The sequence below is a fragment of the Psammomys obesus genome, unplaced genomic scaffold (assembly GCF_907164565.1).
Source record: "Psammomys obesus unplaced genomic scaffold, mPsaObe1.curated_primary_1811, whole genome shotgun sequence".
In the NCBI taxonomy this organism is placed as follows: domain Eukaryota; kingdom Metazoa; phylum Chordata; class Mammalia; order Rodentia; family Muridae; genus Psammomys; species Psammomys obesus.
The window spans coordinates 2,090,312-2,116,229 of NW_026586463.1; the positions used below are offsets into that span (position 1 = coordinate 2,090,312).

Below are 25,918 nucleotides of genomic sequence, written 5' to 3' on the forward strand. Positions count from 1 at the left end.
CACCTGTGAACCTCATCAACTGCTGAAAAATGCACCACTCCGCCAAGGACAGTGAGACTCCGGGAGGGTGTGCACAGGAGGGGCAGGAGCAAGAGAGAAAATCCCGAGCCTTCCACTCGGAAGCTAACACTGCTCTAAAAAATAAAGAGAAGGGAAGAGGGAGACTTGAGAGGCACGGCCTTACCCCGTGAGGTTCAGATAATAAACCTTTTCAGTACTAAATGAAAAGGTGTGTTTCTGGCTCTCATTCCCCTCTCTCAGGCCTCACTGAATGCAAGATGGTCCATGTTTAACTTCTTGAAATAATTCTTTTAAAGAATTTTACGTATTTATTATGTATACAGTGTTCTGCCTGCATGTGTGCCTGCTTGCCAGAGGAGGGCACCAGATCTCATTATAGATGGTTGTGAGCCACCATGTGGCTGCTGGGAATTGAACTCAGGACCTTTGGAAGAGCAGCCAGTGCTCTTAATCACTGAGCTATCTCTCCAGCAAATCTTAAAGTAATCCTAAGAATGTGTATGGAGGGCCGAGCTGTCATATTAGCTCATAGGCTCCTTTCACATTGGTTATCAAAAAATATGAAGTATTTCTTTAGTTGTTATTCAAATCTCAGGATTATGCCAGAGTTCATGGCATGGTTTCTGTGTGCAGAGAGCAAACATATGCTAACTGTAAACACTGTACTTTTAGCACACGGCCAAGGGGATACCCCTTACAAACAGATCCACAATTTCCTTTCCAACCTTCATTTTCTTCCCTGTGATTGCCTACTGGCTAATCAATACTCCTGGCTTACAAGAGCTACATAGGCAGGGAGCTCCCCCCTCCCCTCCACATTGAACCTCATTAACTAGGCACAGTCAATACCAGCTTCCCTTGTGGGCAGGGGACATGTGATAAATAGGCAAAACAGGGCTAATCAATGCCATCAACGTTAGGTTCATTACAAATACTAAGTATTCCTCTCCTGGTCTATGAACCCGAAGAATACCCTTTGTTCTCGTGCTTCTAGCAACAAAGGCAGCAGGCGATGGTCCAAGTGCCGTAGGGAGGTGGCCTTTGCCAGGCCGGGTGGAGCCATGTGGGTGAGAAGGAACAGAACTGGGAACTGAGGTGAGTGAAGGGGCCCCTCAGAGAGCGGCTGCGGTGAGCAAGGGATCTGGCAGCGAGCCTCCACACACTGCACTCTGGCTTAATTCTAAGGTTTTTGTTTTTGTTTTTGTTTTTTTAAACCAGCTGAGCAGCCAAACGTAACAACATACCTCTGCTTCTACAGTAAGAGGTTTAGAAACAGAGATGGGAAAGAGGGAAAACAGTTTTCAGACCACAGCACACTCCACTTCCGAGAGAAGAACCTTGCGGCTCTTGACAATCACCCAGGATGGTGTGCCCCTGAGGGCAGGGCCTCCTGTACCTGCCAGGGCCCCTGCTGTGGGGTACACGCTGGCTGTGCTGGCTGTGCTCCCATTACAGAGTGTTGTGTTTTCAGCAGTGGGTTCGCTTCACACTTGGTTAGCTGCTTTCTCCTTCTAAGGAGGCTACGGTGCTGTTCACTATGGAAGTCGCCACTGGGCTGGGCCCTCACCTCTGGTAGCAAAACCACCTCGCAGAGGTTAAGCTTATGTTGCCCACTCCCCGACATGCCGGGCTTCTTCAATTTCGTCCATTACCTTTGGGAACCTTTCTTTGTAGACATGGTTCATCATAATTATTTCATGGTCACAGCAGGCGGGGGAACGTCCAGGGCTGCAAGGAAAGCAAATTACCCTTTTAAACCTGCCACAGCGTGAGATGAAAATAAGCCTTTTATTTATAAACACTCAGTTGCCTCAGAAGTACTTTGTAACACTCATATGAAAAGTAGCTGTCTTAGATCTCACCGAAGCAGCCGTAAGCCCGCGCGTATGCATGCGCACGCACACACACACACACACACACACACACACACACACACACACAGGAAAACACACAAACGCAATGAATGGATTTGGAACGCAGGCCGGAGGGCTGTAATGACACAGGGTAGTTACAGTCACGGTGCCCAGGCAGAGGAGCCCCTTGCCCTGACATTATGTCATGCCCGTGGCATGGGCTTGTGTAGCTGTGGCAACCAATCCATGAACTGCAGTGTCAAACAAAATGGGGTGGCCACTGACGTCAACAGCCAAGACATGTTTAACAGTGCAATTTCACACTTGGATCAGACACCTGCGCTCTGCTACACACCACCAGGGAGGGCGGAGAGCCTTCCACGGCACAGGTGTTGTGGTGAAATCCATTTTCTACTCTAACAAATATTTATTTGGGACGCTGAGGTAGGCATTATGTACAATAAAAAAAAATAATAATAATAACAAAACCGAAAAAGCAAAAGAAACAACAACAACAACAAAAAAAGTGAGGGGCATACAACTGTTGCGTACCTCGGGATGTTTGCCACTTTGTGTCTTTCAGGCAAGAGTTGCTCAGTTTGGGGGTACCCATATTCTTGGATAGATATAGCTTAGGCTAGATGCCCTGGGTACTTCTTAAAGAAAATTAAAAATAGAACCTTTGCAACAAACCACGGTGACTCACATAAAGTGGCAAAGTTGTTTCTTTTATTCTAGGTCTCAAAATAAATTCACACATCCCTCAGTTACCCAGTGTATGTTCCTTTGGTACTAGTTTATGATAGTCGCTGAACACAAAAGATGTAGAGGGAAACCCCTTCCTAGTAAACTTCCAGGTTGAACTGAATACCCAGAAAGCTAATTTTTTTAAACACTAAAACTTTAATAGATCAACACGTACCAATTCTGGCCCATCAAGACATCATGTTGACAAGGAGACACAATGCCCTGATTCCCTCTTCTAAGAAAGAGCTGTTGCTAGCTGCTGAGCGTGCCATCAGCAGAAGCCAAGAGTCAGTTATGTGTCTTCTAGGACAGCCTCAGCTACAGGAAGGAACTTCCTAATGTGACTGACTAAACCTTCCCAGGATGCTTCTGAAAAAAGGGCCAACGACTGACTAGCTGGAGCAAGGGAATAAATGGAGGGCCAATCAGTCTACAGGGATCATGGCCCAAGGTAGGCCGAGGCTGATGGGTCTGAACTGTGCTGTGACTTATCCTCCTGCCCATTTCTTTCCCCATTTCTTTCCATCAGTGAGAATCCCCAGAGCGCTTTCCTAAACATCTGAACAAGCCTTCTGGCTGGAGAAACTCCATCTGGAGACAGTACTGTGAAACCTACACTTGAGAAACCAACCCTATTTAATACCCAGAGGGGAACATTTGATACCCACAAAACACAGAAGCCACAAGTCCTAAGAATGTGCTCATCATCCTGGAGAAAGTAAGACTTAAGTGGGAAGACGAAAGAAGAAGACTAAGATGGGTTTTATAACAAAAATATCTTTCCATCTATTCCCTTCCCTCTTTATATGAAAATATAAACTGCTCTTGCAACACCATTAGTTGACCTTGAACTTCCTATGGCTAGACTTTTTTTTTTTAAATAGATAGTTCCTAAGGCTTTTACAGCAATTAGCACACTGAAAATTTAAAAGAAATATAATGACTTTCTGTGGTAATTAACAGTGTCATCTAGAGATGGAATATCACACTTCTGTTTATGACTATTCACAAAACAGTAAGCACACAGATATAAATTAGAGATATGGTTGAAAACAAACAATTCAAGTAAGTATCAGTTTAGGAGGGGTCTACATACCTGAGACTTCGGGAACGGGGACGCATGGGCGTGTTTCTGCATCGGTTCTCGGTGGCGATGCTTTCTGTAGTGCAAAAGTGTTTGGATAAGAAGTGTAGCTCATCTGGTGTTGGCTGGTATGGTAACTGGTGCAACTTCTCCTGGGAGGAACAGGATGACTGAAACAAATGAGAGTAAAGTTAGGAGACGGCCTCCAGAAAAACTCTGGAAAGGAGTCAGAGTGTCAGCCATTTTGCTTTGAATCCATGACAGCAACTACCGTCTACATGTATGAGGTAACTTTTTGCTGAGCGTTCAGCATGCCTTCTAGATATCCATTTGCCTGCAGCCTCCCGGAGACAGTTTCCTTCCTGGGTAAAGACCAAACCTGTGAAATGGATGCAAGCCAGCTAAAGCCAAGGAAGAGAAGGCAACTCCTGGAGTGAGAAGGCCATGATGGATTAACTTTTGCTCAAGAGACTCCTGCTGCTGTTGCCAGCAAAGACACTGACTTGTAAGTAAATGATGCGATTATGTGCTGTGAGATCATAAATAAGGTAATGAAACCTCCCTCAATCAAAGCATGCTGCTCTTTGATGCGAATGTCACCCGCGTGTTTTATGGGCACAGGGAGAGGACAGAAAAGTAGAGGCTTTTCTGAGTGATACCGCCTTGCTATTTGGATCTGAAGTGATTCTTTCCTCTTTTATTATGGGGGATGGGGCAAGAGTATCCCTTCTCTACTCAACAGTTTCAGTGGTCCTGGCTTTCTCCCTTGCTCTAGATTAACTTCTTGAAAGCCATCACTCGGCATCTGGAACGAGATGGGGAAGGCAAGCAGCTAAAACAGGTGACTTTTAAACACCTGATGTTGGGACCTGTGCAATGAAGGAACTGTCGGCTTTGGGTTTTGGGGGGTGATGAACTCGGTGAATCAATGCTAATGAAAGAGATTGATAATTTTTGAACACATGGAAACATGGCTAGAATAAGCACATTTTTTTAAAGGCACCAGTCATCTGAAAATGTCAAGTCAAGCAGAGTTTTTCATAAAACAAAACAAAAACGAACAACAACAACAAAACCTGTCCTTCTGAGAGAATACCCTTCATAACTAGAAAAGCCCTGCAGTGGAGTAGCACTGGAAATTAATGACCAGAGCTGAAACTATCACAACACCTTGAAATTATAAAATGCCTTGCTAAGTACACAGTAAGATAGGCAGGGATTTTTTATAATGTAATGAGATTATTTTATAAACCATAAAAATGAGAACACAAGAAAAAATTACGAGATAAACCAAAGCCTTATTTGGGGTAAACAGGCACTCTTAAAATACTTCCACTATGAAAAAAAGGAAATAAAACACATGAACTAAATCAATTCAGAAACTCTGGAAAAGAATCATAAAAATCAAGCAGGAGAGAAGCGGAGGTGGCAACAGCAAAGATGAGGAAATTAACAAATGGGAAAATGGAAGAGATTTATAGAGGGTTGAGGACTCGGCTCGTCGTGGAACAGCTGTGTCACATGCCCCACGGCACGGGCCTGACCCCTAGCACAGGAAAAGCCCAAATATGAACACACACACACACACACACACACACACACACACACACACATACACACGAGAGAGAGAGAGAGAAACTAAAAACGGACAATACGCACCACATACATACACACGGGGCGGGGTGGAGAGGACCAAAACAGAATATAAACACACACACAAACACAAGAAGGAGAGAGAACTAAAAGCAAAGAGAATGCACAACACACACACACACACCTACCCTACCTATACCTTCACGAGTAAATTGGTGTCCACCTTACTGTCTGCAAACCCACTTATATAATGTAAGTTTACAGCAATCACTTTGGGTAGCAAAGTATCAACCTGATGGGGGATTACGTGAAATCGTCAATCCACGTAGTATGAATGTTGATCCAGGTGGCTACAGAAATACTAATATCCCGGATTATGGCTTGCTGGTTCTGTGACTGGTGGGCTATTAGGTGCAGGGTAGCAATCACACTGTCTTCTTAAAATGAAAGTCTCCAAATGTGGCAGGCTCAGGGCTTCTCATGAGCCTTTACGAATGGTCCTTGCGTGGGACTCATACCAAAACCTCAGAGAAATGTTCCTGGAGGAGGGAAGGGCTCCAGTGGTTTATTTAACGTTTCACTTATAAAACATAATAAACTCTAGTTTTCGAAATGACTGTAGCCATGTAACAAACTATTGGCCTCAACTGAATCTGAGGTAATTTTTGTGATTGTGGCATATGCAGTCCTAGAGAATGGCATCAGCAATCTACCTGTGTTTAAGATTTGGGAATGTTATGGACTGGGTGATGTAGTTGCTGCAGTGAGTGCCACCATCTTGACACCAGAGGAACACGAAGGCCAGAAGCATCTCAGCGAGAAAATAAGCAAAGTGTGAATGGAAGTGGACAATCACAAAGGATCCTTGGCTGAGCAGAGGGCACCTGGGAACAAACAGAAATGCAGCGAGTAGCTGACTCAAAATGTGTCCTCAGAGTGTGGCATGCTGGACAGCAGGGAAGCTGAAGCTTAAGTTGCCAAGGTGCTAGTGTGATCATAGGAGCAAGCGCCATCCCCACAATCTCACTTCCATGTGTGTGTGTGTGTGTGTGTGTGTGTGTGTGTGAGAGAGAGAGAGAGAGAGAGAGAGAGAGAGAGAGTCTTGCTCTGGTGCCTGGGCTTGCTTCCTAGTGACCCTCCTGCCTCAGCCTCCACAGCAGCTGGAATTACAAATGTGAGCCACCACCTGGCTCTCAAGTGCTTACAGAAAAGATACCTCTGTTGAGCAAAGCCTCCTTAATCAGCACTCTTAGAAGAGTTTGAAGATTTAATGTAGGTGTTTTACAATATACTAAATTTCATTACTTCCTATTTTTCCTAGTGTGGGGCTAGGGAGTCTCATTACCTAACTAGTTTGCATATGACTTTTGATGACACCATAAATCAAATCTACTCTCAAAGAATGAAGAGTTACACCAAAAGCTGCTGTTACTTCTCCAAGCAGTTAGACTCCAAATACATTTTCTATGTAATGATATCACTCAAATAAACATCATTTCTCAAGACAACCTCTTTGCAAAGGATAGACCTCATATGTATGCATAAATTCCTACTTGTTATCATTAAAAGTAATATGATTTAATAGACATACCTCATATTTGTAGGTATTTACATTCTTATTTCCAGTCTTTCTCTTAGCAGAAAAATAATTTATCTGGTGAAAAATGTATGGAGGAATGTCTCCCTACTACTGTAATTCCACATTGCTTATTTCAAAACTAAAAATTACGATGTGACTATTATATTGCAGAAGTTCCATAAATTAATTTCTACTGCAAAATTTCACACTTAAAGAACTGACAAGGCTAAATGCTCTCTGGGAGAACAGACTAACTGTATATGACAAGAATCTTTCCAGTTTTGAAAAATAACATTTTTAACACTTGGCAATATTGACGTGTCTGTAATAGCCCAAAGATATAAAAACATTTACATTTCAGCATGAACAGGTCTGGAGTTTGGCTAACAACACAATTATCTGTGAACTTTAAAATGGTGTTTTGGAAATACTTCGTTTTTTCTGTATGTAACCTATTTTTCCCCCTTTTTAAAAAAAGCACAGCTTTGACTGGCTAAATATCTAAAGTTAATGAGAATTCTAAGAGATATTCATATTAGGAATGGGAAAGCAGAAACTCTGAGTCGCCAGCTGATATAACTGTGTTGATATTTGAAGAACAAGGACAGAAACCTAAACTAGAGCTTTGTAGCTTTCCTTTGTCCATCCTATAAAAGAGAAAAAAAAAAAAAGCCAGGCGACCTATGCTACAGTGAGCTCGGTTCAGACCCCAAAGTCCTTGCTTTTGGCAAAATGAGAAATTATAGAAAATAAAATTTCATTCTGAAGGGAAGAAATGAGAATTTGAGACCTATAACTGCCAACCACCACCTCCATCAATGCATAAATGTGTAAGAAAAAAACATTAGAAATGGTGTGTGTGTGTGTGTGTGTGTGTGTGTGTGTGTGTGTGTAAAATGGTCTCAGGGTTTCTTGTTTTAGACACATGAACTTTAGAGACATTAGCCTTCATGTAAGTCACCTACAAAGCTAAAGAAACACCACTCATATGGTCTAAGAAGAGCCATGGCTCTTTAGGGTCTAGACTACTTGCTGTATTTGGATGGATTAAATAGAGAGATGGGTAAACAGCCCCTCAAATAATTTTCTGCGCTTTAAGTTTCTGTTTCATAAAATGAAGGGGACAAAACAGCAACGATGTCACAGAATATTTCACCAGCATGCAGTGAGCCCACACATTGTAGGGAATAGATTGGTGCTTATTTTATAATACTTATAAAATAAGTATTATATTATAATATAATATAATAATATTATTTACTTTATAAAAACACAATTTAAAAAATTATTTAGACCAAATGGTCTGTATTCACCCTTTATGCATTCACTTTAAGAAAATGATATGTGGGGCTAGAGAGATGGCTCAGAGGTTAAGATCACTGGCTGCTCTTTCAAAGATCTTGAGTTCAATCCCCAGCAACCAAATGGTGGCTCATAACCATCTACAATGAGATTTGGCGCCCTCTTCTGGCATTCAGGCACACATGCAGGCAGAACACTGTATACATAATAAATAAATAAATCTTAAAAAAAAGAAAAGAAAATGTGTGATTATTAGAAAAAGAAGGTACATTTTGTACTGTATTTCTCATTCAAAAGAAAGATTTGTCACCTGAACTGTCATTAACAGGGAATGAGAGTGATGCAAGGTGATGCCATTGAAAATACAGGAATCTATGGCCAAACCCCATGAATTTTATCTTTTGGTCTGGGGAGGATTCAATGGGAGTGTGGGTAAGGAAGTCACAGGGTAAAGAATCTGTACTGTTTTCTTACGGCTTGGTTCTAATTAAAGTCTCCCAAGGGTCCAGGGAGAGGCGTTTTAAATTACCCTATATGGAGTCATTTTTGCAGTATGGTTCCACATTTTCACATCTGAAATAACCAGTGATGGCTGCCACCATAATAACCAAGGAAAACCTCACTGGTACTCAGTAACACTTTTACTACTGATAACATTGAGGATTTTATAGATGTGAGGCTGCCATGCCACAGAACCTACTCAGAAATGTTAGGGATGTGCTCAGAAATGATCCAAATGGACAGTAAACTCACGAAGCACAACAAATGGGGAGAGAGACCGGAGAATAAATGACCGCTGTCCAGTGTACTACCCTAAGGAGACGGAAAGTGAGCCCAACAGACGTTAACAATTTAAAACCCCACATTACACTCAAGCTTCTGGAAACACACACGTAAGGAGGAGGGGCGCTAGTTAGGTCATCCAAGAGGTTTTAGTTTCTTATCAGTTGGAACATTGGTCGGTCCTGGCATGCTTAGCACAGTGCTGTGGAAGGACAGTCCTAAACAGCACACTATGGTTCTGACAAAATGAGGAGGGTACTGAATCAGAAATGACTCTGGAGTCACAGGTCCACCCTGTGGGCTGGTGGAGACAGGCCTTCCAGACCACCTCATTAGGCATTCATTGGATACTGTGTGACCTCCTGGGCCTTTCTAAACAATGACCTGGTTCCCAAAGCCCTGTGGTTACAGAAACTCATCTGACTTAAACCAGGAATGCTTGTATCTAATCTACTGAACAGTATCCAGTAATTGCTAGGCCTGGGGTTGATGTGTTATTGTTTGGGGGAAGAATCTCCTATTTCCCTATCACTTTCCACAGACTTACTACGCTCTTTACCTGTTTTATTTTTTTAAGTTGTTAGGGCACAGACATATTTATGGCTTTGTGGATGTGGGCGGGGGCACCCTCTGGAGGAAAGAGCAAACGAAACAAGCTTCCATCTCAACCACACACAACAAAAGACGGAGTCTATCAAAGTTTAATGGCATCTTTGGCACGAGTACAACTGGCATGGAACGAAAGCAGTAAAACCAGATTGTGTTGTCTCTCCCAAACTACACCAAATGGTATTCAGTGAAGGCTCTCATTCTCCTTCAAGCTTGTCACCCTGAGCCTCAGACATTTATGCCCTGTCGTTTGGAAGCCTGCAGAAAGAGTGGACCCATTTTCTACTTGGTAGGCCATCATTTGACATAGATCTTATACAGAGAGATAAACGTGTGGAATTCATCTTTTCCTTCCCACCAGGAGACACCCAGAGAAAAACACAGGCTAGAGATTAGTTCTGTGGTTCTGAGATGAAAAGGGAAAAAAAAAAATCAAGCACTTACGGAGACGGTGGAGCTTGGTGTATTTGTCCCATAGCCCGAGGAGGGGAGTGAAGCCAGGGACCAGCGGCGCCCATCCGTCCTGCAGACAAAGGGAGCTCAGTTAGGCCAACTGTGGAGCCCTGATACCAGGAGACCCCAGAGAACCCCCGGGGAATTAGGGTATCTTTAATCAAACAAATGACATAAACATAGTCTATGAGGATGCGGGAATGATTGGCCAGGGTTAGGGTAAACAAACATTATACAGCAGGTTGCCTTTTATTTAAGCGGAATCAATACACCCAAACAAGTAGAAAGTGAATGGGTTGATCCATAGTATTGATCTCTCACTAATACACTTTGACAAAATGAATACTGGGGATAATTACAACGGTTGGACTCAGCAGATTCAAAGCGATGCAAGCAGAAAGGGGAGAGGGAGCACGTTTTATGTGAGAACTGACAGCTGACCAATGATCTTCACGTGGACTCCATCAGGGTGCGAGCCTCCGGGGCAGGCTCAGGGCTTTCAATAGGATTCCACCTCATATTTCTAAGGGTAGAGTTTTCCTTATTGTAAACAGGGGCCCGGGGGGGGGGGGGGGGGGGGACTGGGCTGCTGGTTACGTCACACTTTCAGGTGGCATATATAACTTCAGAGTCAGAAAGCCTGAAGCTCAGGCTCTGGAGAGTTATTGCTTTCTTCCGGCTTCATAAAGCATTGGAGCAAAGGCCACCAGCAGAGTCTACGTGCATGCGGCAAGCTCTGCCCACTCACCCTAAGGGCTGGAGGAAATTTCTCTACTCATAATGAAACGAACACTAAGAGTAAAGTTGCCTGCTCCAGTCTTAGAGCCCAAGCTGTCAGGCTTCTTAAAGAGAATGGCTTTCGTTTTTGATTGGTGGCTAACTGGTGGCTTTCTGAGTTGGACTGTTGGTTAAGTCAGAGTCACTACAGGAGTCCAAAGTGAACTTATGTAGTACTTATTGGCGGTGACATTGCTGGTAGGGCAAGGGGCTACCACACAGCAAATTTTCAGGGATTTTTGTTATTCTAGATCTTTATTCAAAGTTGCAGATCACACTGTATCATAAACCATCAGGGAAAAGAACACATGCAAATTTTCCAAGGGGCAAAAGAGGAAAAACATGTTATTAAAGAGCAGCACTACAATCTTAGCTACAGGACCACGTGGAGACATTCTGTAATTCATGACTTTGTTAATTTACCAAGTGAGAGACAACAATGTATACAGTCTAACATAGACGCGTTCACAGAAAGTGGAAGTCAGGGAATTAAAAAGCATCAGTCTTGAGTTTTAGAGATCACAATCAGATGTTGATAAGGAAATCTTCCACTGTAGCCTGATAGCCAAAGGGAGGTCTTTTAGGCTACCACAGATGTTGCCTCCAATAAATGCAAATGGTCCACAGAAACAAGATGGAGGTCAAGCAGACATATCACAGAGTGACTACAATGCTAAACTTTAGTGAAATTTACCTGTCATTTCTGGGGCCATGATTGGAGTACAATTGAATCAAGTATTAAAAAAAAAAAAAAGAGGAAGAAGCAAAAGAAGATGTTTATAAATGTACCAGAGAAAACTTACTGGGACAATTAGATCATGTATTTATTTAAGAACATTTTTATACAAATGAAAATGTTGAAATTTCTGAGGAAAATATTTGTAGTATGTACATAAAAGATAGAAGCACCAGTTAAATGGACACAGGTAGGTCTTATATTAAAATATTAAAATATTTAAAACCCATCCCTAAATTTCGTATTTTAACCACTTTTCAATTTAGAAGAGAAAAGGATATGATTTTTAAAAAATTTGTTCAGTCCATTTAATAGCAATTATCAGAAACTAGACTATGAAAAGAGTGAGGGACACAATTTCTCCCAGCATGATTTGTTTTGTGATTCATTAACTCTCCTTTCCCCCAGGTATCCACGGACATATTTCAGATGGATGAGCTGTTCCAAGAGGAGTCGTGTTCTTATTAGTCCTGAAGCATAAATTACATTTGCTTAGTCTAGAAAACACACAACTAGAAAGCTGTTTAAACAAGAATGTGCTCAGTTCTTGGTACAACCATAGACCAGAAATAATTCATGTCTCATAAAGTTCCTTAAGTTGCCTGTATCTGTTTACTCAAATGGAGCAAAAGGACCATTTCATTTTCATTGCCATGACAACCGCACATCAGAAGTTCCAACATATGCTATATGTAGTACTGAATGGAGAAAGTGCCCCCTTTCCAAGGAAGCCATCACACGGGCATGATTTGGATCTGACTAACAACGCTGTCTTTTCTGTTCAGTAGTTACCAATAAGGCAACATCCAAAGACAACAAGGATCTTCTGAAAAGAATCATTTCTTTGAGAATGGAAATCTCAATGTTACATCAAGTGAAAGAAGGGAGGAAGACATCCGCTGAGAACACAGGACACAAACAGATTGGGGGCTGGGGGTGGGTGGGTCAAACTCAGAAAACATTTAGATTCACACTGTGCACAGTAAAGCAGAGCGAACTGCTCTGATCCTGGCCTGAGGATTCTAACTGTATGAAGAGAGCACAGACTCATGCATTTCGTTATTATGGCCACCTGGGCCGATACACGGTACACCATTAGGTCAAATTATGCGGTGCCAACCACCAACTAAAATTTACTCAAGGAGGAATTATAACACTAACAGGAGTTTACCCTACTCACTGGTATTCAAGGGTCTGAAGACTTAAAAGTCAGAAGGCAAACTTTTCCTTATAATTTGCTTATAAAAATGTATTCTGGGATTTATCCAGACAAATAACGACTAGGCAACTAGGAAATGCTGATAGCACTAAAGGGCACTAGACTGACAATGAAAACAAAAGCAATTTATAACGTGTGAACACCCCAGCTTCTGGCAAATGAATGACATCATCACGCCCATCTTACCATTAGGCAAAAATGTTGAGCAATCCATAGCCAGACGGGCCCTGAGTGTGCATTGAGTATCCTTCACCCAAGGTTCTTTGGACCAGAAACATTCTAGGCTTAGAATTTTTTATTTGTTTTCAAAAATTATTTCCAAACCTGGTGAACATCCTTAATGTTAAATCTGAGACTTTTCTAAGCATCACATTGTTGCTCAGAACGCTTCAATAGTTCGCAGCAAGTTTCAGGTTTGGAGACCAATGAGATGGCTCGGTAAATAAAAGTACTTTCTATGCAAACCTGAACACCTAGAAGCCACACCTCCCATGGCATACTCATGAGGGAACACCCACATGTGTATGTATACACACACAAAGAAGGAGAGAGAGAGAAAAACAGCCAGAAAGTTTAAATTTAAGGGCTTCAGATTTTGGAATATTTGGGATCTTGGATTTTCAGATTAGGTTTTACATATGCTACAACTAGCAATGTGAAATGTTTTCCTTGTCTCAAATAAAATGCAATATGGTAAGGTTATTATTTTTCTCTTCATAAACTCAGTAGGTTAAAAACTACCTGGGTAGGTTTACTCTTGTGTCGGTATTTGAAAATATAGTGTGTGTCATCATACTGGACTATTACATTACCAAAAGTTTAAAAGAAAATGTTGAACAAGTAAGGTTAGAAGTTTAAGCTTTGTGTCTCCACCCCAGAATGATCTCAAAGACAGAACTATATTTACTGTATTGGGCTAAATTACAAAATAATGAAATGCAAGACTATCAAACTGGCATTACTTTTTAAAGGCACAGTGACACACAGCCAACAGGAGGCAATGGAGACTCCAGGCAAAAGGTCTGTGTTTCCTGAGTGAAAACCATCTCTAAAATGGAAGGGGTTGGCAGACGCTAGGTAGAGAGTGCCAATCTGAAGTCTCCCAACGAACACAAGATTCTATTTACCTGAATAAAAGTTTAACACAACGATCACTCATGTTCTAATCAAAATTAATGTTTTTTGAAGAGTGTGGAAGGAGTCCCAGCTGGCAGTTCATGCAACTCGAACTGGAGGTCTCCAGCGATAATCTCCTGTCACGGTTTATGGTTTATTTGTCAAAAATTAACATGCTTGGGGGGGTTACACATTTTTTTTCCATAGCGCAAAAGCCAGATTCATCTGTCCTTCAGTCTCCCACTTAATTATTAGATACTCTTCATTTTTATAAACCTGGCAGGATTAAGAGACTGTGGCTTCTGTCATGTTTCAATACACGCTGCTATGAGATTTGCACTTACTTATTACTCAGAGTAATTGAGTGCATACACCCTCCATTTTAGACTACTGAGGCCACTTGTTTATTGACTTGCAGAGCATTCCTGCCCACCCGGAATAGTGAACCATCTTGAATTGACAGTCACGGGCAGATGGACTTCCTAGGGCAGTTAGCTTTTGCATTTCTTTTGTAGTATAATAGTTAAAAGAAAATCTTAACTGAAAAAAAAAAAAAAGTTGGATCTTAGAGAAGATCCAGGTAGGGGTCTCAGCAAGCTCCTTGAGACGTATCTTGATCATTCTTGTGCCCTCCCACAGTGGGATTCATAGCAGACTTGAGCACATGATGGGAAATGGCTCTGGTGATGAAAGAACAAACATTTGTTCTTGGATTGGGACTTACGGTAGAATCCTAACCATACAGAGTTCTGAAAATGCCACTGGAACCTTAATTATAATGCAGAATGCTGCTGGAGTTCCTTTTCCTGGGATTTCAGAAGATAAAATATACTAATCACACGCTGGCATGAGTGAGCACTACAAGTGCGTTGTTAGTAACGTGTACCAGAAGAAACGCATTTTCTTAAACATACCTATATGGCTTAGTAAGTGCAATTTGAATTCACTTTAGGGTATAATTAAGTCCCTGAGAAAGTCTTACAAATAGATGGGATGTCCAGATCATAAACTGAATTTATCGTGAATATTTGGAGACCTGAAGGGGCATTTTGCATTCTGTCTTGCTTGGGTGGCGGAGGCAAGACACGTATGTGAGAGGGGTGAAGGAGAATTGGAGACGGGGTGTCTGACTGAGGAAGGCATACTGATTCAGAATCCAGAAGAAATGGCTGAGGCCACAGTAGCGAGGCCCAGGCTGGGAGAGCTTGGTGTTAGGTTCTGAGTAAGGGAACTTCCTTTTAACTCAGTTCCCCACGAGGAGAGGCATAGCTCATAACCATTTGCTGCCTAATTCTAAGTACAACTTAATAGAAAAAGGGCTCCGGACATGGTGGCGCAGACAGGCAGGAAGAGCTCTCAGTTCGAGGCCAGCCTGATCTACATAGTGAGTTTTAGGACCGTCAGGACAGCCAGGGCTACACAGAAAAACTTGTCTGGAAAAAAGAAAAATTCCCAACAGTCCAATGTCAGATCTGTCATTCAATTGCTGGTTAATGCTTGCAAGTTCATTCCTTGTAATCAAGAGCCTCATTTTCGAAAAAAGTACAACATATGGTAACAACAAAAGCTTGTACCAGGACAGAGATAAATAGAGCCTGTATAATAACTTCTCAAAAATTTCAGGAAAAATCTGTACAGGCTGAATCGTGCATGCATACATGGGAAACACACACACACACACACACACACACACAGAGAGAGAGAGAGAGAGAGAGAGAGAGAGAGAGAGAGAGAAGAACCTCCCTATCCTCACTGGGACCAAAAAGTACCCTCCAACTCTAACACAAGGCAGAAGTCATCTTGAAAACTGTTAAAGCAGGTGTGCTCTCTCTAACAAGGTCCTTTGGTTGCAGAAGGCTTTACATGATAATGAAAAGGATCTCACCAGACCCAACCCTGGAAGAGCAGGAGGGAGGGGTGTGCGGGGAGAGAGCAGAAATGGGCTCCCTAGGAGCCCCTTTATTGCCCCACTCATACGCAGGCCTTACCTCCGTGCAAATGAGAAATGGGCTGAGGCACTGGGGGAGAAATTCCTTGGACTGTCTTGAGGGCTATTTCCTGTGGAGGGAAAGAGAGAAATGAACAACCTAATTTTGTTTTTGTACCATTATCCACAACCAGAATCTTCTTCTTGGTAATCAGTTTCTTCACAGTTCTACAAAATGTCATTTCCTCTAATAATGCTTTAGCTTTGCCTCAAGCAGGGATCTGGGAAGCAGTGGAGGTGGGGGTAGGGTGGGGGTAGGGTGGGGGTGGGAGGACACTGAGCTCTAGCATAGCTTTCCAAGTGGGCCAAACATATGAATACATATATTCAGCACTACCACCAAGCCCCAACCCTCCAGGGTTTAATAATCCAAGCATTTCAGTCTATAGAATAATGTGTGTGTGTGTGTGTGTGTGTGTGTGTGTGTGTGTGTATATATATATATATATATATATATATATATATATATATATATATATGTTTTGTATGATGTCTTCAGAAGCTAACATTTAGGCAGGTGATATGCTCATGATTTCACTGGTGGTACTTTTTATTTGGAGCAGGCAGCCTCCGTATGGGGGGAAAAAGTCTTGAAATAAAGGCTTGGATTCCAAAGTATACATTTAAAAGATAGATGTGTCAAAACTAGTCATAAAATATCAGGAGAATCCAGCCATCTGGACCTATTTCTAAAATGTCCCAGGCTCTTAGCATTGCTGGAAGAACCTGGCAGGATTACCCCTTGTCAGTATTTCCTTCAGAGAGCTCTGTGTCTCTAAGCAGCAGGAACGTGACTGGCCAGGCAGACTCTAAAAGCTACAAGGAGATGGCCACAAGGAGATGGCAGCCTGTGTCTCTCCTCAAGTCCTCCATAGGCAGAGAAGAGCACTGATTGCTAGCCGGAAGGAGGGCAGCTCCCTGGGGGCTTGTTACTTTCTCCATTAGCCTGCTCAACCTGCTGCTGATCATTGACAAAGCTTGGCAGGCAGCTGGCGAGGGCAAGTTCAGGACACTCCAGACCACGCTGCTTCCCTTGCATATTTAATTAGAGGCACAGCGAGCACTGTTGGAGGACCATGTGGGAATGGAGCTGGTTTCAGTAAGGAGGTGAGAAAAGGCTGCAAAGTTGCCTATAATTTTTGTTTTGTTTTGTTTTGTTTTATAAAGTGAAAAAATAGATCAGGGAGACGCCTTTCATTCCCAAGAGCAAGGCCATTGTCCCAGCATTGGCTCTTGTGTGAGGGTGACCACTGCAGCCAGCTGTAAGGACTACAGTTTTTCAGTTTAAGCCCAGCTGTAGACGTAAACAATTTGTTATTAGTGTGCTAAAAGAACAGCTGAATGCCTCACGAGGTTAAGTTTAGTGTTACCTGGAGGACTTCTTAGACTGGCTACATCTCCTGAAATTTTTCAATTAACTTAAGGTTGCAAATTTTATAGTGTTGTCTTTCAACAGATGCTATTAACTTTATGACAGCACAATCAAAGCCATTCAACAGGGAAGCTCTGAAAAGCTGCTTCTTTATAGAAAACCAGGCAAGGAGCGGTTCCCTTGCCACAGTGAAATTTATCATGTCTTTGCATCTGCTGTTCCGGGGGACCCTGAAGGAATAGATTTTGCTTTTGCCGTCCAGTAATCCAGGATTCATTTTGTCTGTTTATCTACACAGCAAATTAACTTATTTTGATTTCTCTCAACAGCATTCACTCGCCCACTCCTAATTTAGCTTGTGTATCACGCTCTGCATTCTGTAAAAGAGCTCAGTAATTTCAAGATGGCTAAGAGCCCTTGCTTCCTAAGGGGGATAAGCTAATGCCTGGAATCACTGTATAGCGGTTGGATTTTTGTTGTTGTTGTTTGTGTTTGTTTTCAAAGTTTGGGGATATACTCATGTTGCTCATACATCATGGAGAACAAACTACCAGGAAATTATTAGCTGTAACAAAAACAATTGCTTATTTGAGGCCAAGACATTCTGACAGCAATCCTTTCTGTCCTGTTCACAAGAATAAAGTAAGAACAAGGGAATGTGGCCTGATCCCTAGCCTGTCTTCTCTGTGCAGAAACACTAAAGCTGGGTGTTCAAAGGCCCCCGAGGAAGCCAGAGACCGTTTTATAAAAGATTCTAACAGCACATGATGATCTTTCAGCTCGAGGACAAACAGAGACAGACTAAAAAGGCTGATTTAACTCTGCCCTTCAAAGAAACCAAAGATGCCATTACCAAAGCTTCCACTAACCATCCCCAGACTTTGCCTCACAGCCCGGGCTGCCTTTCTAGGTATGACTAAAACTTCAGTTTTTTTCCCTTCCTTACTTGCTCTTTCACTACCATAAAGCCAACCCCTAGATTCTTTTATCTTCAAACTCAAGACTAGAAGACTGTCTACATATCTTAATAACTCTGCAGATCTACTTTTTTAATGTAGATTGAAAAGCTGAACTGAAATGTATATAACATTCACAAACTCATGTGTTGCTTAAGAACTAGACTGTTGTGAGAGATGTTATCAGGCATTTTTGTCAATGTGTGCACATCACAGAGCGAACTTCAACAAACTAAGATGACAATAACCATCAGCACATGATGTAAAATTCTGGGGCCACAGCTGTACGTACAGTCTACCCATGTTTTAACAACACTGACAAGATTTGCTGGGGGAAAAAATGGGCCAGGGATTCCTGTAGAAAGAATTGGGATGCTTTTGTGTGCTGCTGTTAAAACTGTACTATCACTAAAGTTCTCTAAAGCATTATAAGATATCAGAAGGACAGGGACTCAATGGCAGGGCAGTACAGAAAGCTTCCGGTAAGATGGTGGCTGGGACTCCAGGGTATCACAAACAACTCAGTCACAAACACTGAGTTGGTCCCAGAGACAAACTCTCTAGCCACAGCAAATGCAGAGCGGTACAGCCAATGCCCCATGAACAACATTTATTGGTACCAGATAGTGGGAGGCTTTAGAGATGCTCAGGTGCACCAAAGGAGATGGAGATGGGCCAACACATGCAAGGGCAAGAGAAAGAACTTCTGTGGGCGAACCAAGAGGGACTGGAGAAACAAGCGAATACAGAGAGAGACTGGTGTCGCCACTGTGGATAGGCTGGCAGGAAAACACGAGACAATAACTCACTGACAGAGAATCTTGAGAGGTAGGTGGGGCTCTGGTACTAACACTGGAAAGGGTAAATGAGCACCATATAGACAAATACGTCATTCACTGAATAGAATTCAATTTTCCCTGGAAACTGGCACATTAGACTGGTCGAAGTCAGTCGTGAAAGGTTTTATTCTTATTTGAACTAAAAAATAAACCAACCAAACAACAACAACAACAACAACAACAAAAAAAAAAAAAAAAAAAAAAAAAACGAAAAAAAAAAAAGACTTCTTTTTGGTCCCCTGAGACTTAGCAATACTATATTTTGTTACACGGTGTCCCAAATGCTGCAGATTCAGGGTAAACGGGTTAGCATTCATGCCACCCAGGCTCTGGGAAGTGCTCTCGGTGGAACCCACGAGTGGCGCTTCCCGTGAAGAGACAGCAAGACAGATTGAAACTGGAGTCCTACACGTGACCTTCACTCCTTGCACACGGCTCTCGGAATTCATCCACCCATCTGCAAAGCAATACCTGGGAGACTCTCGAATGGAAGCCGGTGCCAGTTAATTCTCTGCCCATATGTGCAGCCCTAGCTTGTAGCTCACATCCTGCTGCTCCAGGGATTTGCTGGCTCTTGGATGTTTGAGCGCTCGGACACTTATGGCCTGGCAGTGTCGCTGCTGATGCTCCTCGGACCTGATGCAGTATGCCTTAGCGGTGGCCGGGCACTGGATAGGTAATTAACACCACAATCCCCGTAAGGCAGGGAGGCACGGCTAAGATGCAAGCAGTGTGTCAGAGCCATGCTTTACCTAACGGCACTACATGGGGCGCCTCATTTTGGAGGCAGTTATTGTGAAGAAAGTGATTTCCAGATTAATTAAATTGTTTGATTGCTTTGTAATTAGGCTGGAGAAGTCCCGCGTCTTCGCCACAGAGAAGCAAGCTGCAAATCTTTTTAAAAGGCATATGCTTTACCCACTATAGATTATTAATGTGCTTTTAATAGCTATCTGTTCACAAAATGACAGTTTCTGATGCCTCAATTTTCTTTAAGGACAGAGGGAATCCAAGAATTAATGACCACCACCATTTGAAACTCCTGGTGGATCAAAGAGTAAGCCCTGCGTTTGAATCCTCATTCTCATTACTTGATGAACCCCTTAAATGAGCTGTGACGTTTTGCACCATAACAACCAGCATGGTGTTTTCTGAAGGCTTCCTGGGCCCTCAGCAACATATCACCGCAGCCTCGGGCCACCTTGGACAGAACTGAATTTAGGATCTTCCTGCAGGATGAGTGACAGCAGAGTGGGTACTTGCAAGAGTTATAAAGGAGCCTCCAACAGAATAAGCCATGCGAAATCACAGTTCAACTTGCCAGCAAACTCTGAGTGGATCCCGCTGGACCATGACAGGTGATGTGTGAAGGAAAGTCAGAGATCTCCCTGTCACTTAGACACCTGTCTCTGAAATTGGCTCCTGTCCAGATATAATTGTGGAATATTAATTAAACCTGGGCAGCTGTTTAGGCCCTAAATAACCAAGGGCTATCTTCAATTGGCTGACAGTGGTGGCGGCATGCCTGGCAAAAGCGTGCTGTACTCACCACAGGCCAGTGTATAAAGGACACCAATATACTGTTCAAGTCAAGAGCAGATTATTCACAATGCATTAACGGTTCCTTATAATGTGGGCTTTCTCTGCCTAAGCCTGACATAGGCAGAACCACTGGCCACTGCTTGACTAATCCAGGCAAGAAATGTTTTTCTTTTTTATTTAACAGAAGGGAAGGACATGATAAAGATGTTTCCAGCTGTTCTGGGACTAATGGGATGCACACAGGCTGGGGCAGGAGCAGGGAGATATGTCAGGAAGCTGCCAGCACAGACCAGGGGACCAGTGACTGCAGACCTTAGGGAGGTAGAATCTACAAGACCAATGGGGTTTGTTGAAAAGTGGGTCTAAGTAGAATAAAGCTGGGAAGTGAGCAATTAAGAATGTTTCTTATAACTGATAGACAATCAGAGTCTCAGCCAGTCATCATCAGAAAAGCGTCTTCTCCTTGCAGTAGATGGGAACTAACACAGAGATCTATAACCGGACTATACGCAGAGAGTGACAGACTTCGGAGCACTGGGTCCTCAATGGGACATCTCCATTAAAGCCCCTCCTCAGGCTCAGGGATTTATGCGGGAAAGAAGAGAGAAAGACTACAAAATCCAGAGGTCATGGGTGATTCCAAGGAAATAGATTTTTCTAGACACAACAGAAGTGATGTGCATACAAACTCAAGGAGATTGCTGCGGTAGCACACACAAGACTTGCACAGGTTCAAGCCAGATAGGGTCCGCACTGAGAGGGATGGAGTTCCCACCCCTAATCAAGCAGCAATCTGCAACAACTACCTGCTAGCAAAGAAAACAGCGCCAATAAGCAAAGAGTCCCCAGTGCCAGTAAGCTCTGGATCGGTGGTTCTCAAACTGTGGGTCCCGTCCCCTCTGGCAAACCTCTATCTCCAAAACTATTGACATTACAATTCATAACAGTAGCAAAATTAGTCATGAAGCAGCAATGAAAACAATTTCATCTCGGGGTTCACCAAAACATGATGAACTGTATTAAAGGGGTACAGCACGAGGAAGGTTGAGAACCACCACCATAGATGAATACACATATACACAAAAGGTGTGTTTTGACTTCTAGTTTAAAGTTCTTCTTGTTTGGTGCACTGAGTTCCCTGTGAGAACAGGTAACAGATGAACAAGATGCAGCAGCCAAAGACCCATTGACAGAAGCAGATATGGCCATTTTAGATCATCTTGCAAATCCCATTCCGGAGCTTTATTCATTTGAAGAGCACATTTACCTAAATCAAAGCCTTTACATGTATCAAAATTACTTTTTTTTAAAAAAAATCTCTCAATGATGGTAAATTACAGTAAACATACAGTTTGACAACACACTTAGGATTCTCGCATTTGTAATGTTTTTTTAAGGAGTGAGTGATGAAGTTATAGGGTGGAAGACATGTAGAGAACAGAAGAGAGACCCAATAAGAGGTCAAATCCTGCGTCATGAGACTCACAGAAGTCTATTGTCCACATCATGAAGCCATTCCTCTGGAATTTGTGTCTTATATTTGAAAGGCAGTGGCATTGACACAGATCCCTTGGAGATGAGCTGTAATGGGTTCTTGAGAATGTTTTAGCTTTTCATTGACCCTTCCTTATTACTCTGAATTGATGTCACATCTCAAGGTGATCCCAGGTAAAGGCTGGTGAACGGTAAGAGTGATGAAGAAAGTTGATTTTTAGAGGCATGTTTTCCTCCCATCTTCAGTAATTCACCTTCTCGGCAATAGAGAAGAGATTACTCTCAACCCTTATTTAAAGTTCCTGAGATGTGTTTGTAAGGTCAAGGGATGGGAGGCAAGAACACATCACCGAAACAGATACTCCTCACTTCCATGCAATTACATGGAACTTGATTAGGGCTGTTAATCTTAGATAACTAATTAGTCCCTGAATCTGGGTAGGACCCCGGTAAAGACCCTGGCAGCGTGTGCATGTTATTATTTTTTCTATCTGACAGGAAGGGATTTCAATTCCTTAACGTAATTAGATACAAAGAACTTCCCTTTTATTCCTAGAAGAGGGGGGACGTTATCAGGAAATTGGTTCTTGGACTGTTAGCTTCGACTGCTAAGTAATTTCTAGTCAGAACAGAGGCATTTTAATGAAAGGCTGAACATCCATATGGCTTCCTAAATGTACTGCAAAGGTGATGTCCATTATAAACCTTTTCCTTTTTAGATCCTTTTAGTTAAAGAATGAATACTAAAGCTAAGCTGCTCCTATTTAACATATTCAAAATGTTCCTATGAAAGCCAGTGGGTAGGAATGTAACCGAATGCAGCAAGATATATGCCAGGGTTTTTCTTTGAAGTAATTATTCCTTTGTAACAAAACAGTGTGGAATGAGCCGAGAGTCTGACAAGTCAGCTCTCTCAATGTCCGCTCTTAAGAAACACAGGTCATGGGGCGCCCCCGGTGCTGACACTCTCGCTCCTTCGATAATGTCCCCCACACTTCTCCTCTGCATCCCCTTAGATGAGTGAAGGAAGGGTTCTCTGTGGGCTGCATACTAAAAACAACACAGAAACCTTAAAGAAGCGGATGCCCAGACCTTACCCCAGTCGCCTTGAGCAAGAGGACCATAATAGGTGCCTGGATTTGAGAAACACAGCTTAGAATTTGCTTATGTACTTGCCCTTTTAAAACTCTTCCTGGGAAATACCTAGATTTCTGTTCCTTTGCCCACTTTTCTCTAACACTCAATTTTCTACTCTTGGGTATATTAATGCAATGTCCCTTTTACATATTCGCCTCCCTCTGACCTCTAAGTATTCTCAAAAGGGCAGTTAGACCAGAAAAATGTTCCCTATCAACACGAACTAATACTATCTTGCCATTTCAGCACTTTCATTCCCACCTGCCCACAGGGGCTCCCGTGGGTTAATAAGACAGAGCAGTGTTCCTGTATGACAATGGATTGCAAGTTCCCCATGGAATCCTGAAATCACAAACAGAACACATGCTATATATCCTATGCTTCCTTCCTATTCCTCCATACCTTATGATATAATTTAATTTACAAGTTGGGTACCAGAACAGATTACCAATGTTGAGATATGAAGTATCCCTCAAAAATATTCACATATAAAAAGGCTTGGTTCCAAGCTGGGGGCAGTACTGAGAAAGACTGGACCATAAAGGCTTCGATCTAATCAGTAGATTCCTTCATTAATGAGTTCATGGCTTAATGGGCTATTCAGAGATGGGGCCTATTTGGCAACAGTAGGTTATTTGAGGAGTGACTTTGAAGGGAATATCTTATGCTGACCCCCTTCTCTCTCCTTCTCCCTCGCTCACTCACCATCTTCCCCTCTTTCTTCTCTTCCTCTCTCCCATCAGTCCACCACGAACTGAGCAGCTTTCCTCTGACATAGACTTCTGCCATGGTTCTGCCAAGATGTTGTGCTTACCACAGGCCCTTAGTGATGAGGTCTAGTGACTTTGGACTAAAATCTCTGCAACTCTGAGACCAAACGAAAGTTTCCCCATTTACAGTGATTTTTCCCCCCGGTATTTTGTCACAGTTAACAAAAAGATGACTAACGTAAACACCATCACATCTATTGCAGTGTTTGTTTTTTTTTAATATTTATTTATTATTTATACAGTATTCTGACCGTATGTGTGCCTGCAGGCCAGAAGAGGGCACCAGATCTCACTATAGATGGTTATGAGCCACCATGTGGTTGCTGGGAATTGAACTCAGGACCTTTGGAGGAAGAGCCATTGCTCTTAACCTCTGAGCCGTCTTTCCAGCCCTGTTTTTTTTGTTTGTTTTTTGGTTTTTTGTTTGTTTGTTTGTTTGTTTTTTGTTTTGTTTTGTTTTTTGTTTTTATTTTATTGTTGCTGTTTCTTTACTAAACACAGGACTTTGGCCTTACATAAAGAAAACACTTTCAGCTTTTCTTTGACTTATCTAAATTGGGGTCATGATTGAGGAAAAGAAAAGACATTTAAGAGATGCCCTACCACATAGGAACTCCGAAAGATTCTATCCAGCAGGGTATCTAAGCAGATGATGAGACTCATAGCCAAACTTTGGGCAGAGTGCAGGGAATCTTATGAAAGAAGGGGAGATAGAAAGACCTGGAGGAAACAGGAGCTCTACAAGGAGAGCAACATTACTAAAAAATCTGGGCACAGGGGTCTTTTCTGAGACTGATACTCCAACCAAGGACTATTCATGGAGATAGTCTAGAACCCCTGCACAGATGTAGTCCATGGCAGCTCAGTCTCCAAGTGGGTTCCCTAGCAATGGGAACAGGGGCTGTCCCTGACATGAGCTCAGTGGCCTGCTCTTTGATCACCTCCCTCTGAGGAAGGAGCAGCCTTACCAGGCCACAGAGGAAGACAATGCAGCCAGTCCTGATGAGACCTGATAAGCTAGGATCAGATGAAAGGGGAGGAGGACCTCCCCTGTCAGTGGACTTGGGGAGGGGTATGGAGAGGAAGAAGGAGGAAGGGCAGAATTGGGAAGGAATGAGGGAGGGGCCTACAGCTGAGATACACAGTGAATAAATTGTAATAAATAAAAAAATAAATGTTTAAAAAGAAGAAAATAAAATGTTTGTAGAGACAAAAAAAGAAAAAGGAGAGAGAGAGAGAGAGAGAGAGAGAGAGAGAGATGCCCTATGATGTTTCAGGCAGTGATGTGCCAAGGGAGACGACTAGTATTAATGGACAGGACATACACACTGAAGTCTTGGCCAGGATATGGCAGAACAATGATGATGTCATCATACTCCTTCAAGTGCCAGTGAGGAAGTTACAGACAGTCTGCCTGCCGGTTTCTGTTTAACATTTTTTAACTGTTTAAAGTTCACCACAGAAAGCAAAGCCATGGCTAAGGGAAGGGATTACATTCCCAGACATACACTATTGCGAGTCTTTTCTACATATGCCCACACACACACACCTATAATTTCTTTCTGCCTCTGAAACAGTGGTTCTCAACTTGTGGCTCACCACCTCTTTGGAGGTGCGAGGGTCAAGGGGCCCTTTCATAGTGGTCGCATATCAGATATCCTGTATATCATATATTTACATTCTGATAAGCAAAAGCCAAATTACACTTATGAAGAAGCAACAAGATAATTTTATGGTCGGGGGTTACCACAACATGAGGATATTTGAAATAGTTAAACCTACTAGGACAGTTAAAATCATCCATCCAGCTGGTTTCAACAAATGACTATTGGAAGCAAAACCAATAATCAACTTGTTTCTTCGCAGGAATGATAGAGAAGTATGTGCTCAGTCAGCATTCTGTTATATTCCATACACACTACTGTCAGTCCATAGCCGTTTTAGTAAAG

At 42.5% G+C, this 25,918-nt stretch overlaps 1 protein-coding gene across 4 annotated transcripts in view; it reads right to left on the reverse strand.

The window, feature by feature from the left end:
- Mast4 (microtubule associated serine/threonine kinase family member 4) overlaps positions 1-25,918 on the reverse strand; it is a 583,904-nt gene that overhangs the window by 59,955 nt on the left and 498,031 nt on the right. For all 4 annotated transcript variants that reach the window (XM_055601922.1, XM_055601921.1, XM_055601923.1 and 1 more), the window contains 4 exons: positions 15,861-15,930; positions 10,016-10,094; positions 3,718-3,875; positions 1,674-1,749 (listed from right to left, as the gene is read on the reverse strand). In XM_055601922.1, coding sequence (XP_055457897.1) covers positions 1,674-1,749; positions 3,718-3,875; positions 10,016-10,094; positions 15,861-15,930 — 383 coding nt within the window. The remainder of the gene's footprint in view (positions 1-1,673; positions 1,750-3,717; positions 3,876-10,015; positions 10,095-15,860; positions 15,931-25,918) is intronic.